We start from the raw sequence: 21,101 nt of genomic DNA, 5'->3' as shown, positions 1-21,101 counted from the left end.
ATACGTAAATTGTTGTTATTATATTATTGAGGCTAATTTTAATTACTGAGGTTATTAAAGATAGAATAGTTTAATTATCTCAATTATTTTTTTCTCTTATTCTTAAATCTTTTTTATATTTATTATACTTACGAAAATTTTAAAAAAATTATATTAATATGATTTTATGGTGTATTGTGTCTGTATAAAATAACGTAAATTGTTTTAATAAGATATGTTTTCATATTACCTATCAATATTAATATATTTATAAAACCTATCAATATATTTATAAAATACAAAACTAGCACACTTTTATTCTCTAAAATTCGTATATATTATGTATAAAATACACTACAACTAATATATAAAATACACTACAACTAAATTCTAGAACTTCTCAATATTAAGAATATTACAAATTGAATTGTAATTTCTCTCTCTCTTTCCTACATTTATTTACAATTAATTTTATATTTACAGATTCGAGAAAACACCTTGGCAATTTTAAAAATTCAAGAAGCACTATAGAAGCAAGATAATATAAGCCTTTGCTCTAATATATCAAATACTGTCTCAGAAATCCATCGAATTAATCACTAAATTAATCATTCTTTTAATCCAAAATTTATTATAATCATTTATTTTTAATTTTAGTCGCTAATACATAATTAATGTAATTTAATGGAAATATTATTATATACAGCTGATATATAATAGTCATATCACGACATTTTTATGTTATCTTTATCAATATGCGATGAAATCATATTTAATTTTAAATGCGCGAAATCGCATGCGACACGAGATTATTTATATATCTAGATACAATCATTCCGCGAAAGCGAATGTTTATGCATTACATGTATCTCTTGTCATATTAATCTTATTCTGCAATAATATTTTCTAATATGTACACATTGATATGATTGTATATATATATACAGGGTGACCCATTTTAACTTAGGCAGCCAAATAACTCGAAAAATAAGCAAGATAGAGAAAAATGTTTTAGACAAAAGTTGTATGGTTTCGAGGGGGCCATAAGATGGTATCATTGGTTTGACCTTGAAGAGTCATTTGAAGGTCACGTGAAGGTCACTTCAATTTTTTTAAATGGAACATCCTATATATTTTTGTACATTCTTGTAGCTCATCTCGAGAGCTTTCCAAAACACTATAATTAAGTACATTTTCGTTAAGTACTTTTTGAGTTATGAGGCTTGAAATAATTTCTTAATTTTACATAAACCGTAAAATATCTTGTAAAATATTCATTTTTCGATTACCTTACCTTAATAGTTTTATGTACAAAATAATGAGAGGAATCAATTGGTGTAAAGAAAACACATAGTTGTTTCGAAGAAAAAATATGTAATTTGCAATTAACAATTCCATATTTTTTCTTAAAAACAACTATGTGTTTTCTTTACACCAATTGATTCCTCTCATTATTTTGTACATAAAAGTATTAAGGTAAGATAATCGAAAAATGAATATTTTACAAGATATTTTACGGTTTATGTAAAATTAAGAAATTATTTCAAGCATCATAACTCAAAAAGTACTTAACGGAAAGGTACTTAATTATAGTGTTTTGGAAAGCTCTCGAAATAAGCTACAAGAATGTACAAAAATATATAGGGTATTCCATTTTAAAAAATTGAAGTGACCTTCACGTGACCTTCAAATGACTCTTCAAGGTCAAACCAATGATACCATCTTATGGCCCCCTCGAAACCATACAACTTTTGTCTAAAACATTTTTCTCTATCTTGCTTATTTTTCGAGTTATTTGGCTGCCTAAGTTAAAATGGGTCACCCTGTATATATATATATATATATATATATATATATATATATATATATATATATATATATATATATATATATATATATAAAGAATCATTTTTATATGACGTCATAATCATCAGATTTTATAGAAAAAAACCACGAGAGTGATTTCATCTTTTGCGATACCGTTTGAGATTATTCATGAACATTGTACCGATGATAATGATATTGGCGATAATAATGATAATGTAATTCTGGAACTTGTCAGGAAGTGAATGTAACATCGACCTTACAAATCATGTTGCAAGCATCTTTTTAACAAGGCATAGTTGCATTTTAAGTATTTCTTGGTACAACAAGATTAATATTTATTGTATGTAAATAGCGTATATAAATCTTTATAGCAAACATAGTTTCTCAGAAGCAGTGATAGAATCTGGTTAATAAACCAGTTTTGTCTTCACAATAAAAGGCTTACGCAATCGGAAGAATATAAACGTTATCCATGCTTTATAAATAATTAAAGGCATAATTTCACGTTTCTTCGAAACGATTCGAAGATTGTGTTATTTTTTTCTACTATATTTATGCAATCGGAAGAATATAAATGATAGTTCCCGCAATGTATAGATTGCAAAGTACGTTTATATGCTAGAACTGAATAGTCAAAATCGAAAAAAACTCGGAGAAATAAAAAAAAGTTTTGCGTAAGGGAAATATTTAAATACAAGAAAATTTGAAATAATTAGAAAAAGCGATTGAAAAATAGAAACAAATACTTGGATTTCGATCTTTCAATGTTTTTATTGTTTTTCAAGCTTTGCGATATCGCTCGAAAATGAAACTTTTTATCAATATTTTATTAAGTGTGATATTTGTGGTCAATATAATTCTACTTGGAGCGTGTCAAGAAAGCACAGAGATACCGTCGTCTAAAACCACAAAAGTACCGAGACGTTTACGTCCGTCTCCAAGAACAATGATCGTTGTACAGGATAGAATCGCTTCTTGTCCAGAAGGTCGACGAATAGATCATCATGGAAAATGTCGACAAATCCTATAGCACATTAGCAATGCAAGGTAATTATCAAAAATATGCAATTCAATCGTATCTCTAATGTTAAATTCACAGAATTGTTACAGAATTGTCTACTATATTTTTACTCTATCTGCCGATATATTTTTTCCTTTATTCGCATTTATATATAATTTATTCATAGTCTAATTCACATTAAAAATCGCATTTTCCTTCTATAATTCTATCATTCTTCTATAATTCTATCTATTCTTTCACATACCTCATACATCACATCAAAAGTGACCTAATTATTATCTGAATAACTAATGATAAGTAATGATTTGTTAATAAACCAGTTTTGTCTTCACAACGAAAGGCTTACGCAATGGGAGGAATATTACCCTTGACGGATGCAAATTGCAGATTTTGGAATTTAACAGACAAATTTGTCGAGAAAAAAAACATTATGGAAATTTATAGGAAATTAATAAGGAGCAACGAATAAGCAAAAATTGACAAAAATTTCAGAAAAGGAAATATCTAAATATTAGAAGAAATTGCGAGTACTTGAGAATAATCAGAAAAAATAACAGATTGAAAGATAGGAACAAATAATATTTTTGAATCGATTTTTCAATCTTTTTATTGTTTCTTCAGCTTTGTGAAAATTAGAAAATAAAACTTTTCATTGAGATTCTGTTGATGTCTGTTGATATAAGCGACCATTATGATTTCCACTTAGAAAATGTCAAAAGAATATAGAGAAAAATGGATATTTATAATTTTAATAAATATCTTAGTTATACCAGAAAATCAATGAAAAAATCAGGAAGATGTCAAGTCATTTAAAAGAGCAAAATAATTGTTAAAAAAAAAATTATTTGAGAAATAAACCTGTATCCAATCAACGTAGAATAGATATAAGCCTATCATATTTTTATTTCTATCTACTTGTATCTATTTTTCTTTAAATATAATGTTCGTTTATTACATTTTGCGTTATTATATCTATCCTGGACTCCATCTATCATTTATAATGACATAATCCTAATTTTCTTTTCTTTATAGCATCTTGCACGCGCATCCAAGTTAACATCAATTGCTTTATAAATAATTAGAGGCTTAATTCCTCGTTTCTTGGAAATGATTGTAAGATTGTATTATTTTTTCACTACATTTATGTAATCGGAAGAATATAAATGATAGTTCCCGCAATAAATAGATTACAAAGTACGTTTATATGCTAGAACTTAGTAGTCAAAGTCGAAAAAAATCGGAGGGATAAAAAAATTACATTCGACGAATAAAACTTCGCGTAAAGGAAATATTTAAATACAAGACAAAATTTGAAATAATTAGAAAAGGCGATTGAAAAATAGAAACAAATACTTTAATTTCGATCTTTCAACGTTTTTATTGTTTCGCAAACTTTGCGATATCGCTCAGAAATGAAACTTCTCGTCGAGATTCTGTTAAGTATGATATTTGTGGTCAATATAATTCTACTTGGAGCGTGTCAAGAAAGCACAGAGATACCGTGGTCTGAAATTCCGTCTTCAAGGAGAATTATCGTAGTACCGGATAGAATCGCTTCTTGTCCAGAAGGTCAACGAATAGATCATCATGGAAAATGTCATCAAATCCTATAGCACATTAGCAATAGAAGGTAATTGTTAAAAACATGCAATTCAAATAATCGTATCTCTAGTAAATTTACAGAATTGTTACGAATTTACCATATTCTTACTATACATTTTTTCTTCAGTCGAATTTACAACTCATGTTTATTCATCTTATTCGCGTTACGAATCGCATCTTCCTTCTATCTCTCACATACTTCATACATCACGTCAAAAGACATAATTATTATCTGATTAACTAAGTAATGACTTTTTATAATAGTCATAGTTTCTTTAGAAGTAGCCATGAAATTTTTTTAATTTTTTTATTACACTTACGTAATCCGAAGAATATAAATGATAAGTTCGCAAACGAACAGATTCCAGAGTTGCATTTGCTACTTATTAGAATGGATCGAAGTTAAAATCGAAAACAGTGAATCTATAAAGAAAGAGTAAAAATTCGAAGAAATTTAAAAAAAATAATTAACAAAATTTCCAGCAAGTAAAGCGTTAAATAAGTGAAAGAAAATTAATAAAATTTGAAATATAAACAGGAAAGAAATAATTGAAAAATAGGAACAGTAATATTTGGACTTCAATTTTCCAAAGTTTGTATTAGTTAAAGCATCACGAGTTCTGAAACGTTGTCAAAAAATGAAGTTTCACGTAAACATTTTATTAAAAATTGTAATATTGGTGACAATTGTAATTCCACGTGACACTTGTCAAGAACAAACGTCAATGGATGAGACATTGACAGATGAAACATCTACAAACGAAACATCTACAAACGAAACATCTACAAACGAAACGTCGATAAATAAAAGCGGTCTCTTGCCTAAAATAATTCAATATAGTATCATATACGTTCGGGATAAAAATGTGGAACCTTGTGAGGAGGGTCAGAGGAAAGATGGCTTTGGAAAATGTCGAAGAGTATTCTAACATGCAAAGAAATAAGGTAATTATAAAATATATGAGGTAATAGCTGCATTCTCAATATCAAGTTTAATGTATATGTGAGCTATTTTTATCATATATTTCATATATCTGTGCCAATTTTATTTTCATATTTATATTCAAATGTAATCGTTTCGCGAAAGTGAATGTTTATTTATTATATTTTATTTACGATGAATTTTATCTGTCATAAAAACATGATCATATCTTTCAAGCATCTCATAGCACATCAAAGTTTATAATTAATATATGTAAATAAGTAAATCTGTATCACACAATCGTAGTCTCTTCAAATGTGTTCGTAAAATTTGAAACAAAATTTATTAACCAGTTTCTTTTTTATTTTATTTACGTAATCGAAAGGATATAATTAATAGGCCCGTAGCGGAGAGATTGCAGAGTTTATTTATTTGCTAGAATCGAACAACCGAACCAGTGAACGGAAACAAAGGCGATAAAATTTGAAGTAATTTAAAAAAATTCATAGAAGAATTTAACAAAAATATCACAAGAAGCATATATAAGCGCATATTGTGTATACATGAATTGTTATTTTATTATATTATAAAGACTAATTTTAATTGCTGAGATTATTAAGGATAGAATTGTTTAATTTCAATTGTTTTGTCTCTTCTTCTTAAATGCACTCTTTTTTAAATCATAATTTACTTATGGAATTTTTTTAAACATTCTATTATATTACATGTGTGTGTGTAAAGTAGCGTAAATTGTTTTAATAAGATATGTTTTAATATTGCATCAATATATCAATATTTATTAAATACAGAACTAGCATTTTCTTCTCTAAAATTCACATGTATTATGTATAATATAATACACATATAAAATAAACTAGAACTAAATTCCAGAGCTTTTCAATATTAAGAATATTATAAATTGAATTATAATTTACTACTCTCTCTTTCTCTGTTTCTTTCTCTCTCCCTCTTTCTTGTATTTATTTATAATTAATTTTATGTTTACAGATTCGAGAAAAAACTTTGGCAATTTTAAAAATTCAAAAAGTGTCTTACATATATGCAAGCAAGAAAATATAAATCTTTGTTTTAATATATCAAATATTGTCTTAGAAGTCTACCGAATTAATCAATAAATTAATCATTATTTTAACCAAAATTTATTATAGTCATTTATTTTTAATCTTACTCGCAAAATATACGTAAGTAATGTTTAATGAAAATATTATTATATATAATTGCTATATAATAGTCATATCACGGCATCTTCATGTCTATCAATATGCGATGAGATTATCGTATTTAATTTTAAATGCGCGAAATCGCATGCGATACGAGATTATTTATATCTCTAGATCAATCATTCCGCGAAAGCGAATGTTTATGCAATAATCTTATTCTGCAAAAATATTTTTTAATATGCAAACATTAGTATAGTTGCACATATATATCGAATCACATTTTTATGACGATCATAACCTTCAGATTTTATAAAAATGACCGCGAGATTTCATCTTTCGCTTAATATTATCCATGAACATTGTACCGATAATAATGACATTGGCGATCATTGTAATTCTGCCTGAAACTTGAAATCAGGAAATAAATGAATCGATTTTACAAATCACATTACGAGCATTTTTTCAATAAAGCGTAGTATTGCATTTTGAGCATCTCTTGGCTTTTCAAAGATTAATATTTATTGTATGTAAATAGCGTATATAAATCTTTACAGCAAACACAGTTTCTCAGAAACGGTGAGAATAGAATCGTTAATAAACCAGTTTTGTCTTTCAACAACGAAAGGCTTCGGAAGCCGCAATCGGAAACATATAAACATCATTATCCATAACGCAAATTGCAGGCTTCATTTTATTGGAATCTATCAAACAAATTTATGAATCGAAAGAAAAAAATATTATAGGAATTTAAAGAAATTAATAAGAAGCTATGAGTAAGGGAAAATTTTATGACAAAAAAATTTCGGAAATATAAAATATAAAAGATAAAAGAAATTATAAAATATAAATATAAAATATAAAAGAAATTGCGAGCATTTTTGGGATAATCAGAAAAAATGACGGATTGAAAGATAGGAACAAATGATATATTTGAATCAATCTTCCAATCTTTTTATTTTTTCTTCAGCTTTGTAAAAATTGATGGGAAATAAAACTTTTCGTAAAGATTCTGCTAATAGTTATAATATAAACGGTCATGATTCCTAGACAATGTTAAAAGAATATAGAAAAAAACATGGATGTTTATAATTTCATTAAATATCATAGAAATATAATTCATTAAATATCTACACCGAAAGCTCAACGAAAAAATCATCAAGAAGATTAATCATTTAAGTCATTTAAAAATGCAAGATAATTATTAAAAATATAAGAGATACATTAATATTATTAAAATATAAAAGATTGAGAGATAAACTTGCATCCAATCAACGTAGAATAGATATAAGCCTATCGTATTTTTATTTCTATCTGCTTATAATTACACAGGCCCACAAAAAAAAAAAGTACCCTGTGCTGGCGATCTGACTAGGCTAGTCTTATGTATTTTGGCCCGCTAAATTCGAATCTGACGTCAGAATTGCTCCATCACATCACAGTTTTTTTTAAATCTCAAAAAAGAAAGACGAAAATTTCGTAAAAATCGACATTCTAGGGTAGTAAGACTGCGCTTCTTGAGGGAAAAGTTACCGAAATCATATTTCCATGTATTTTCTGACATTATAAATCCAAATCCGATTTGTCACACCAATCATACCATCGATTCCATTAACATTTGTCATGAAAAAGTAGCAATCTTCCGTATTCCATATTTGATTTTAGTTCATTCATAAATCTTATATTGGAAAGAATTAATCTTATATTCTCCAAGTTCAAATTTTGAGAAAAATTTTTTCGAAACTTACAGCTTCTAGCTGTTGAGTTCGTATAAGATGCAGAAATTTCTTTATATAGGTCACAAACCTCTTTTCATGTCTTTAAAGCGCTAGAGGTACATGAAAAAAAAGATTGTGCTATCTGGAAATAAAAACCTATCTTAATATCTTCGCATCTTGATAAATAGAATCTGTTTGCAGTAAATTTTAGGTGTTACAACTTGAAAAAATAAAAAAAATAAAAAATGAGCACAACGTTTATATTCTAGGTCGGATTTGGATTTATAATGTCTGAAAATACATTAAAATATGATTTTGATAACTTTTTCTTTAAGAAGCGCAGTCTTATTATCCTAGAATGTCGATTTTTACGAAATTTTCGTCTATTTTTGAGATTTAAAAAAACTGTGACGTGATGGAGCAATTCTGACGTCAGATTCGAATTCAGCGGGCCAAAATACATAAGACTAGCCTAGTCAGATCGCCAGCACAGGGTACTTTTTTTTTGTGGGCCTGTGTTATTTTTCTTTGAATATAACATTTATTTATTACATTTTGTTTGCGTTGTTATTATACCTATGATGGATTCCATCTATCATTCATAGAGACATAATCCTATATTTTTAGCATCTTACAGCGTGTAACAGGATTCTTATAATTGCCTTATGAATAATTAAATGCATAATATCTCGTTTCTTCGAAATGATTGAGTAAGAGTGTGTTGTTTTTCTCACTACATTTATGTAATCGGGAGGATATAAATAATAGTTCCCGCAATGAATAGATTGCAAAGTACGTTTATATGCTGGAACTGAGTAGAGTCAAAATTGAAAAAAACTCGGAGAAATAAAAGAGTTATATTCGACGAATAAAATTTCGCGTAACTGAAATATTTCAATACAAGACAAAATTTGAAATAATTAGACAAGACGCAAAATAGGGACAAATACTTGAATTTCGATCATTCAATGTTTTTATTGTTTCCCAAACTTGGCGATATCGCTCGAAAATGAAACTTTTCATCAAGATTTTATTAAGTGTGATATTTGTGGTCAATATAATTCTACTTGGAGCGTGTCAAGAAAGCACAGAGATACCATCGTCTCAAACTACAGAAGTACCGAAGAGACGTATAATTCCGGTTCCTAAATCAATCATTGTTGTACAGGATAGAATCGCTTCTTGTCCAGAAGGCCAACGAAATCATCATGGAAAATGTCGCGGAATCCTATAGCACATTAGCAATGCAAGGTAATTCAAATAAAAAATATGCAATTCACATAATCGTATCTCTAATTTACGGATGTACAATATTTTTATTGTATCTGCCGATACATTTTTTTCTTCATCATATTTACATGTAATGTTTATTCATCTTATTTACCTTACGAATCGCATTTTCCTCCTATAATTCTATCTCTTATATACCTCACACGTCGCATCAAAACATAATTATTATCTGACATAATTATTATCTGAATAACTAAGTAATGACTTTCTGTAATAGTCATAGTTTCTTTAGAAGTAACCGTGAAATTTATTTATTTTTTCATTATACTTACATAATCGGAGGAATATAAATGATAAGCTCGCAACGAACAGATTGCAGAATTGCATTTGCTACTTACTTGAATCAATCAAAGTTAAAACTGTGTATCTACAAAGAAAAAGTAAAAAGAAATTAGAAAAAAAAATAATTAACAAAATTTCGAGCAAGTAAAGCGTTTAAATAAATGAAAGAAAATTAATAAAATTTGAAATTAACAGAAGAGAAATAATTGAAAAATAGGAACAGCGATATTCAAACTTGAATTTTTCAATATTTATATTATTTAAAGCATCGCGAGTTCTGAAGCATTGTTAAAAAATGAAGTTTCACGTAAACATTTTATTGAAAATTGTGATATTGCTGACAATTGTAATTCCACCTGAAACTTGTCAAGAGGAAACGTCAATGAATGAGACATTGATAGATGAAACATCTTCAAATGAAACATCTTCAAACGAAATGTCGGATGAAGGCCCCGTGCTTGAAGTAATTCCATATAGTATCTTTTATTTTCCGGATAAAGATGTGGAATCTTCATGGGATTGTGAAGAGGGTCAGAAGAAAGATACCCATGGAAATTGTCGAAAAATACTTCGCTAGCACGCAAAGAAGGTAAATTAGATAATTGTAAAAAATATGAGGTAATAGCTGTCTAATATCAAATCTAATATATAACTTTATCATTTATTTATCTGTACAAATTTTATTTTAATTTTCGTCTTTATATTCAAATGTAACCGTCTTGCAAATGCGAATGTTTATTTATTTATTACATTTTATTTACTACGTATGAATTTTATCTATCATAAAAACATGATCATATCTATCAAGCATCTCATAGCACATCAAGGTTGGTAATTAAAATAAGTAAATAAGTAAATCTGTATAACTCAGCCGTAATTCTTCAAATGTGTTCGTAAAATTCCACAAATTTATTAATAACCAGTTTTTTTTTCATTTCGCTTACGTAATCGAAAGGATATAAACGATAGGTTCGCAGTGAGGAGATTGCAGAGTTTATTTACTTGCTAGAATCGAATCAGTGATCGAACGGAAACAAAGATGATAAAATTTGAAATAATTAAAACAAATTAAAATGAAGTGTTTGATAAAAATATCGAGCAAGTAAAATCTCAAATGGAATAACTTTTTCCCTGTGTGTGACAGAGAGAGAAGATATTAAGATTTTAATAATTAAAATTAAATAATTATAAAAAAGGACTATTAAAAAAATAGAAATAAATGATATTTATAAGCTTCAATTTCCCAATCTTTTTATTATTTAAAAAACCGGCGGCGTCGCTCATCGAAAATGAGATTTCTTGTGAATATTTTGCTGATAATCGTGATATTGGCAGCCATTATGATTTCATCTAAAGTTTGTCAAAAGAAAACACTGACGGATGAAACATCAACATATAAAACAAGGAACCCCGTACTTCATTTACGATCACAACAGAGTATTATAGTTATCCCGAAACATCGTTAGTCATATCCTTTGTTCGGAGAATCAAAGGAAAGGTAATCATAGAAGATGTCGCCCAGTCCTCTGATATAATGCAAGGTAATTAATAATTTATCATGTAAACATTTAATTCCGCTTTATACGCGGTTGGACAAATCGCGTGTGAGCACAGGACGATGTGTGTTTCCTGTCGAAAATACATTTCAATTTTCTTTTATTAAAATTTAATTGGGAATCGTAGCTTTTAATATTGCAATATAAAGTAATTTGATACATAAGTACGTTTAAAAAAAAAAAAATATATTAAAGCCTAATTAAAAATTCGCCAAGCATCTTTAATTTTAATCGTTGGTAATTAAAATTTGAAATTAAAATTTATTTATAATTTTAAAATATTTAAAATTTATTATAATTATAATTATTATAATTTTAAGATATTTAAAATTTATTTATAAATTTATTTTAAATAATAAAGATTGAGAAAAAAATTCTTTGAATGACATTTGAATCATTCTGCAATTTTCATGCTATTTCTCACAATTAGTCCTTCTTACACCTCTTTTTGTCTAACAAAGAGTTAATTAAGATATTTCTTTGGCAAAAAATAAATTTATGTATAAAATCATACTATAAAATATATAGCCAAGTGCAAAAATATTATACAAGTACGTAAATTGCTAATATTATAATTTTCGATTATCTCATTATACAATGAAATTTATCTTATAGAAAATCTGATTTTTCAGAGAATTGGCTGCAAACAATACGTTTCCAAATTTTCGCATAAATTCGCGATAATTTAAAAATCAATTTAACAAGAATGGCGCGTACGTTCGATCAAATATCTGCCCCTCTCGAATAACAAATCGACAAAGTTTCACTCCTGATAAGAAGGCACCGTCATCGCGAAAATGTTCCGCTACTGAGAATCTCATTTTCAAGGAAGAATGCGAAACCGCCGGGATTTTCTTCCATCGAATATTTCAACTATTTTCATATTCACGCGCGCAAGAAGTCCCTATAATTTGACGAAGTTGAACGATTCCGGAGGAGCTCGGAAAGGAGGAGCTCGGAGCGATGGGGATGATTTCCGCGTCGACCGGTCGATGGATCTTCGGAAAATTCGCGTTGGTTGCGCGACAGTTTGTCGGCAAGCAACTTCGCTGCTAATATCGACAAGGTCCGCGGGCGAGTTGATAACTTTAGTGTAACTTTCCCGTGGCCCGTCCACCCCCGCTCACTTGTTGCCACCCCTGCGAGCACAAGCAAGGGCGCGTACAGGACAGGCTACCATTAGGGCGGCTGCATAATACGGCCGCTATGCCACGATGTGCGCTTTTTGTGCTCTCTGCTCTTGCCGCCTTCAGTTTCGCCGATTCTCAAAGGCAAACATGATCGCGAACTTCTCGCATGCTGTGTGTCCCTAAATGACGTAACTCTTCTGCCGTATAAATGTTTGCCGTCAGCAACCATGATTTTAAATGCCTATTTCTCCGTTTATACTAATCACTTACGCATGTGATGATGTGTAATTTTTCAAAACATTTAAAATATTCTAATAATTTAATCAGTTATGTTTATATAATTATATGATATAAATATAATTGATTTGATTATTAGAACATTTTTTTAAAGTTTTGAAATATATATTATAAATATAATAATTATATAATAATTATATAATAATTATATTATACATACATTATAAACATAATTCAATAAGAATTAAATAAATAAATTGTAAAAGTATATTTTTTCAAATAGAAATAGATATAAGATTTGCATAAAATATTATGAATATTCACTATAAATAAACGAACGGTTATATTGACGTCACGCGCAAATATGTAAAGTACAAAGAGAGAGAGAGAGAGAGAGAGAGAGAAAGAGTAAACAATATTTCTTGAATTATTTTACTTAATTTTTCTAATTTACCTTATTATTAAAAAATAAGATTATTTCAGTTATATGTATTTAAATTTTTCTTTTTGGTAAAAGCTAACAGTTATTCATAGTATAATTGTTCTCGTCAATATTTTAAGATTCTTATAGGATTTATATATGGCACATTTGCCGTATAAAGTTAACATCGCTCCTGGAAATTTAAAATGCGATTGATTGCAAATTCAATTTGTTATAATAATATTATCATAATTTCACCTTATATATCTGAAGATAAAGAATTTTGCGATATTGAACGGACAGACGATACGTATGTAAGGCGCTTTTCTTCAGAAAAGCGGGCTTTCCTACGAGAAAAGAAAGAGAGATGTAAGCTTCTCTGCTTCTTTATCAACTATAAGTACAATACTTCGCGAACATCACGAGAATAATAAACATAATAATAAACAGATTTAGTAAAAAATATTGTTTCTGAAAGTATTATTGCTGATTGAATAAAATATACGTATATATAATAAATAATATAATGGGATTAAATAAAATATACGTATATATATAATAAATAACATATAAATATCAGAGTAGATAAAATAATTCTATGGAGCAGTATCCTCTGTATTTTCTCTTTCTATAACAATTTTCATGAAAAATGTTGTCTTTATGACTATGATGCTTTCCCGTTGGATGTAAATTTTCTTATTTTTATATTAAACTATAAATCACGTACATTTATTGGCTGACAAAATATATAATTTACATACAACGCACGTTAATTTCGATTCCGTGATAAAGTTTGAGAAAATCACTTGAACAATATTTTGAAGGAAACAGTGTTTTTTAAAATACATTTTTCAAGAAAATATTGATTTTAAAAAATCATGATAAAAAACTGGCAAGTTAATCGATATATCGTTAATTAGGGACAACCTGTATATCGTGCGATCCCCCTCGAGAACTTATTACGTTTAAAAATATCGGATATCGCGTCGGATTTTCTTCATTTATCCTATCTTTTTTTTCCCTCCTTTTAAATTCATTAACGAAAGACGTCACCATTATAAAATGCGCTTGGAAAATGATATCTTTGTAATTTTTGCGGTAAAGTGGAGCATCGAACAACGTAACTGAATATTATCCGATTCTTAAATTAATAGCGTCATTAAAAAAATTCATTGTGGATATACGCGATCCTTGATTTTTTTTTCTCCTTTTATATCGCGGCGATACCGATGTTTCATTACGCAGGCGGTGCCTGCCAATCCGTTGATCAAATTTACGTCGCAATTACGATCAAATTGACATTGGACCTGTGCAAAACGGACGGTTGCAAATTGCGCGAGAAAAGCAATAACAATCGAAAGAATTACTTTAACAATGAAGCTGAAACGCGAATTGCTCCGTTAAGGAAAGAGTAATTTGGAAAATAAATTCCCAAATTATCGAATTAACGAAGAGAAATGTTAATTACCGTTATTAGAATTAATTACACCCTTCATTGTACGGCGTAATTTAAGCGTTTCTACTGTTAAATGAATCCTGCAGATTGTTAGTCCTTTAGTCCCGGTATAAAAAAAAAAGTTGTTAATAAAAGAATTCGACGTTATACATTTTCATGCAAAATACGGGAATTCAGTATCTAAAATACGTCTGGAATCTCCAATCTCTCCTCGCAAGCTTTGATATGTGGGTTTTCAGATCTTTAGAATTCTTGGAACTTTTTATTCTAAAGTTCGCATGCATTCCTTGGGGAGATTTTTCTACTCAAAGACCTTTAGATTCCAATCCCAAAACGAAAATGATAGTACGACGCGAGTTCTTAATTTGCGAGTAGTGCGTTTACAATAGCGAGTAGCACTTAAATTAAAACGGTCTCGTAAATTCTCATTTACGTCCAATTTTTCTATATAAAAGGAGTAGAGATTGACGGATGATCTCCATAATATTTCGACAATAGAGCTGACAAAATCCGATTAATGGGGATTTGAAATTATTCACTACATTTGACCTGATATGTATCACATAAAAAAATTCACATTCTTATATATTTTATTTACATAATATATAACAATTATTTTATTTATATGTATTATATTATATATTTTATATTTTATTATATATTTTATATTTTATATATATTATATATTTTATTTATATATTTTATTTATATTTTATTTATTATAAAACGTTAAGTATTGGTAATCTTTCTTATATTTAAATTCATAAGCAGAATCGATCATGATGCTTTACGTAATCAAAATTGGGCACACTTACTTATAGATGTGAAAGGGTGGAATGAACGGTAAAAATGTAGAGACGAATCAAGTGTAAAAGAATCACGACATGTCGTCATCCCTCTGATTCGTGGACAAAAGTAATTAAGTAAGTGACGCGGGCTTAAGAACGCGATGGATTCGTGCTTACTTGAAGAAATAGGTGTCGTTGACGTATCCGAAGAAGGGCACGGTGTAGGTCAGCATCCAGATATTACCACCTCCGCAGTCGTAATACGGTTTCGACCACCTGCCATCCTCGTATTTCACTGTCAGGATTTCGTCCTCCTCCCTTTCCGTGTGCACGCTTTCGTTCAACGTATAGGTGTGGAATCCTGGAACAGAGAGAAACCATTAAATAGGTCGAGTCTATTCCTTCCCGAAATTTAATTAAAGGATCCGTATTCTATAATAGCAATCTAATTACTATACCTGATTAATTATCTTTTAATTCGACATCCGCAATTAATATGTACTAATGCTCTTATTGGTGTGTGTATAAATTAATTGATACATATTATTAGCACATCAAAAATTAATTGCGGCACATTAAATAAAAAATTAATCACGCCATCGATATTGAAATTACGATACAGTATTCCGACTGTCTACATGTGCTTTATTCATGCCATTTATTATCCATTGACTCTCAATGAATCCATTATTATTTTGAGAACAATTTAATTATTATTCAATTTAATTACTACTTCATAATTATTCATTTAAATTAATAATGATCGGAAAATCAAAACACAATTCAATATAAAAAAAAACTGCCACTTAATCTCAGGAAGTATAATCTCTCTTTAAAACCTCATACTTGTTTACACGCAATTATCTAATTTATTATTCTTACTGTATAGCTTTGCTATTAATTTTGATAAAAAACTTTTCTCACACGGAGATACTTTTCAGAACAAACTTGGAAGCTGCATCTTCTTTTTTCTGAAAAAGTACCCGAATTAATTCTCTCAAAAGAAACTATCTCTTATTTATTGCTACTTTCGCGACCGTTCATTGAGACAACATTTCCGGAAGTTAATCCCCGAGGATTTAGACATCAAGACTCCGCAAATCCACTGAGTAAGATTCTGGTAATTCAAAGATCTAACAATAGGAGTCGAGACTCCGAGGCACGTAACTTTATCCAACTGCAGTATGTGCACACACTACTAGAGATATTAGAGGCCATAAGGTATAAATATATATATAAGACACAAAAGAAAGAGAGAGAGAGAGAGATAAGGTGCCGCGAAAAATCGTCTTCAAGTCCCGAGCAGATAAAGAAAACGAGCTTCGTTTCGTATCTGTTTTTCCGCCGACTTGCTACTCGCCTTTCCGCCTTTTCTTCCCTCCGGTCACGGGGTGTTTCCTCCCCCGCGCGCGCGAGAAAGTTGCTGAGTTTTATCGAGCATGATCCGCGCTTAAACGTGAGAAACGTTATTTCCCCAATCTTCCTTGTATCGCATCGGGGATGATAATCGATGTCGTTTGTAGCGTCGTTTCCCCTTTCGTATAACACATATAATACAGGCGAACCGGAAGCGAGTACTTTTAACTCCGGTATTTCGCGCGGTCGTAAATGTATCCTTTTTTTTCTGCCCTCTTTTTTCCTTTATTTCTCGCAAGACGATAACATCTCGTATTCCCGGACGTGCCACGAGGCATCCCAGATTAGATTAAAAACAACGTGTCTCTATCGTTATATCGCGGCGAAGACGCGAAATTGCACGCAGTCTCATAAATATTTATTAAGGCGGTTTGCAAATAATATATAGTTAACGTAGAAATTACAGTTGCCGCTTGGAATAAATAAATTTCTTCAGGTTCCTTTAAATTATAATTAACTGCGAATTATAAACTGATACACAAAATTAGAATAATTATAATTATTCATGCCCATACAGCACAGAACGTTGCAGTAATATTGCTGCAATGTTACGATATTATAATAATATTGCTGCAATATTCTGTGCTGTATGGATGGTAACCAATATATTTTATTATTTTATATTTTTATATTTTATATTTTATATCTTATATTTTTTATATTTTATATTTTTTACGTGTATTTAATGTGGTTGTAAAGTTAATTCTTTTTTATCTAAAATATATTGTTTCGCTAACTGTCACGCGTTTTTTTATATAGTCAATAAGAATGTAGAAACAGCAAACACTAAATAACAGTTATATAACTATTAGTTATAATTTCCCACTCAACAATATAACTGTTACATGTTATGTAACGGTTACATAACATGTAACGGTTATATTGTTGAGTGGGAAATTACAACTAACAATTATATAAATGTTACTTGATGTTTACTGGGAGATAAAAAAATATTACTTACGATGTGAGGCAAGAATATTGCACAGCTTTCCTCATATATTTATATACATTTTACTTAACGTAATTGTTCATCTTTTATCTAACTCGACTATTCACATTTTAGACGACACCTGCATTTTATGTCCCGCATATGCTACACCCGAAACAAGATAAAGATATATGACCGGGAGGCGCGAGTGTCACAGTTAAAATATCGCAAAAATATGACAAAACATATCGCTCGGAAAACATAAAATAAAGACATAAAATGTGAGATACACGTATATGCATTTATATATCGCATTTATGTCTCCAAATGAATTATCTCGTAATAAATTAATGAGCGAATGTCATCGAGATAACCGCATTTTATACGAGAATAATCCCGACGGAGGCGCCCTTAATTAAAGCCTTAACTGAAACGCGGTTTATTCTCGATTGGCGAAAAATCGGGAAACCGACCTGATACGGCACCAAGTCGTAACTTGCGTGCTTTCTTTTTTTTTCTTCTGCCGATTTCTCGTCCCCTTACTTCTCATTTCTTCTCTGCTCTACCCCCCTGCAAGCTTGAAATCCCAGCCTGATTTATCCGATAGTAATTCCTCTTTAACATAAATCCTCCCGAAACCTGTTTAGAAAATCTACCCGTTTATTAACCGCCCTCGCGACAATAGCAGTGGAAGTCATTTGGATTGTTAAGTATCCTTGTTTCCATTATTTAAATTAGCTTTCCACACAAGATAAAGATTCACTTTTATTTCGGGGAATTTTATTTCGGATAATTAAATTTTTTTCTGATAAAGATATCTCTTTTTTCGTAAGATTTCGATAGATTATACGGATATAACAATACGTAAAAATTTGGAAAATTAAATTGAACTTTGATTAAATTTCTGTGTTAACGTATAATCTCGAAGAAATTATAGGAATTTATGGACAAATATTAATAGAAATTCGAATTCTTACTCTACGATGATTAGAAGGGTTCAAAGAAGATCGGTAAAAGTCGCGAAGGACAGAGAGAGAAAAACCAAAGGATTTATTGACGTAGAAAAATATTCAATTTGATTTCAGGTCAGCTCCAATGTACATTAAAGTTGGCAAAGACGCGCAAGGATGGAAAAGCAGAAGGGAAGCATCTTAAAGGACCAACTAGAAAGAGGAAAAAAGCAAGAAAAAGAAAGAGCGAGTACGGAATTAAATAAATAAAATTCTTTTATGCTGTATGTTACAGTAGATTGAATCACTTACTTCATTTCCTCTATGTTTTTTCACAAATAATTCTTTATACCTGCAGTTTTCTACCGTTTCGTCAAATGCAAGAGATGTATTTCCTAACATTTCTCTCAATATCTTGAAAGATATTGGGAAAAAATATGTAACTTTTATAAAGTATATTATCGGTTTCTTGACGTATGTTTTATTGTCATTTATTTTCCTTCTTTCAAATTCCTTTAGCTTGATCTTTAGATCCACATCTTTATGTTTCTGAGATACTAAGATGCTTCACTTTTAAGATTTACGAATTCTTAGATCCTTTAAGCTTAAAATATTTTTGAAATGTTTTTCGCGAGCTTAAATTTTTGGAATTGATAAGTTTTCCGAATTTTTTTCTCGCTGTTAAATTCTGAAACTTTTAAAGATACTTAACGTCCTGTAAATTTTGAGATCAATCCAACTTTCGCAGACGATGTATTTAAGACTAAATATTACAGTGAATAAGAAAATGGAGATAAGAAAAGTTAAGAAAATAATCTGGAAATTACTTCGGGAAATATTGAGCGATAAAAATGAGTATTTTAACTTTTCAGACAGTCTCTTATAACACAGATAAGCAGTCTCGAACATTTATTTCGCTCGACCCATTCGTCTTGGCTGTAGCAATAATAATAATTCGTTATCGACATGAAAAACTTTGGTGCCGATATTTGATTCGCGCGCTAAAACTCTCGAGAAACTGTCAGTTAGGTAATCGAATCACTCTTAAAACTTTATTATCGAAAGTGCACTCCGTTATTGCCGAAGCTCTGTTATATGTCATTTTTATATATTTAATAATATTATAGTATTTATTTTCAATATCTCAATATTTAGTACATGTATTGCTATTAGTATTACATTTGGCAGCTGCCCCCCTATTAACAACCCCTGCAACAGTCCGTTATATTATACATTATTATAATTACATCGAAATTGCTTGTTTATTTCACATGTCCCACACGCATAAAATATCATGTTCGAAAATATGAGACGCGGATTGTAACGTTACATCGAATACTAATGATAAATTATAGCGTGCAACATTATATGTATGCGATTTTTTTATAATTAATTTATTGATGACATTGGATTTATTGAAGACAAATACTTGACGGCATATTTGACAGTTTGGCACTCGCTCTAATCGGTAGCGATTAAAAACAGGATCCTTTCCCGCATTCCCTTTAAGCTACAAAAAGGCCGCGGAGCAGGTCTCTTTAAAAGAAGCGGAGCCCTCGTTTCTCATCGTCGAACGTTGCTCGCCCGAGCATCATCCATTGTTACGTTATCGAGCGCTTTTCGAGCTTTCAGCCGCATTACGAAACTAGGAAATGCGACAAGAAACTCGCGATGGAATCGCATGCGTATCGATGGATATCTGGAGGATATCTCGGGGGAGACTACGAGGGTGGTTTGAAAAGTCCATGCAAAAATGATAACTACTTAATTTTCGGGATAAACCTTTTTTATTTTTCAACGTAGTTTCCTTTTAGGCTTATACATTTCGTCCAACGCTACTCCAGTTTGTTGATCCCTTCCGAATAATAGGATTGGTCCAACTCTGCAAAATAGGCATTCGTTTCCGCAATCACCTCCTCGTTTGAATAAAATCTTCCCGCCAGCCAGTTCTTCATATTGGGGAACAAGTAGTAGTCCGAGGGAGCCAATTCTTCATACTGGGGAACAAGTAGTAGTCCGAGGGAGTCAAATCTGGAGAATAGGGGGGATGCGGAACGAGTTGGAACCTTAACTCCATCAATTTTGCGGCCAAATTCTCTTTCATCCATTTTTTAGAAATCACTCAACTTCCTCGATTCAAACGAACGCTAAATACGAGAGAAATAGACCGATCTGGCTGAAACTTGGTGTGTGTTCTTCCAAGAGATGCTACTAACTGAAAATAATCTCGATACACACCAGTGGTGCCATCTCTCTGACTTTGCACGGACTTTTCAAACCACCCTCGTACTTCAAACCCGTCGAGAAATCTTCCTCGTATATCCCGAGGGAGCTTTTACGGGCAGTTCACGGACTGCAGAGAACACAATAACGTTTATGACCCTAATAAATTAGGGGCGA

The 21,101-nt window shown here is 30.3% G+C and overlaps 1 protein-coding gene and 2 long non-coding RNA genes across 6 annotated transcripts in view; 2 read left to right on the top strand and 1 right to left on the bottom strand.

Annotated features, from left to right (window-relative positions):
• The window catches only part of LOC145977032 (uncharacterized), a 121,490-nt gene that overhangs the window by 58,944 nt on the left and 41,445 nt on the right, over positions 1–21,101 (bottom strand). For all 4 annotated transcript variants that reach the window (XM_083108666.1, XM_083108676.1, XM_083108681.1 and 1 more), the window contains one exon: positions 15,585–15,768. In XM_083108666.1, coding sequence (XP_082964792.1) covers positions 15,585–15,768 — 184 coding nt within the window. The remainder of the gene's footprint in view (positions 1–15,584; positions 15,769–21,101) is intronic.
• Positions 4,450–6,510, top strand: LOC145977146 (uncharacterized). Its single transcript, XR_014440440.1, has 2 exons — positions 4,450–5,374; positions 6,360–6,510. It is a non-coding gene; the product is annotated as an uncharacterized LOC145977146 (long non-coding RNA).
• LOC145977152 (uncharacterized) lies at positions 10,314–19,174 on the top strand. Its single transcript, XR_014440442.1, has 2 exons — positions 10,314–10,408; positions 18,837–19,174. It is a non-coding gene; the product is annotated as an uncharacterized LOC145977152 (long non-coding RNA).

The sequence above is a fragment of the Camponotus vicinus genome, unplaced genomic scaffold (genome assembly GCF_025532165.1).
Source record: "Camponotus vicinus isolate PSW18456_S1 unplaced genomic scaffold, iyCamVici1.0 SCAF_1, whole genome shotgun sequence".
Taxonomy (NCBI): domain Eukaryota; kingdom Metazoa; phylum Arthropoda; class Insecta; order Hymenoptera; family Formicidae; genus Camponotus; species Camponotus vicinus.
The sequence above is the reverse complement of the archived record's forward strand: the minus strand, read 5'-3'. Positions and strand labels throughout refer to the sequence as shown.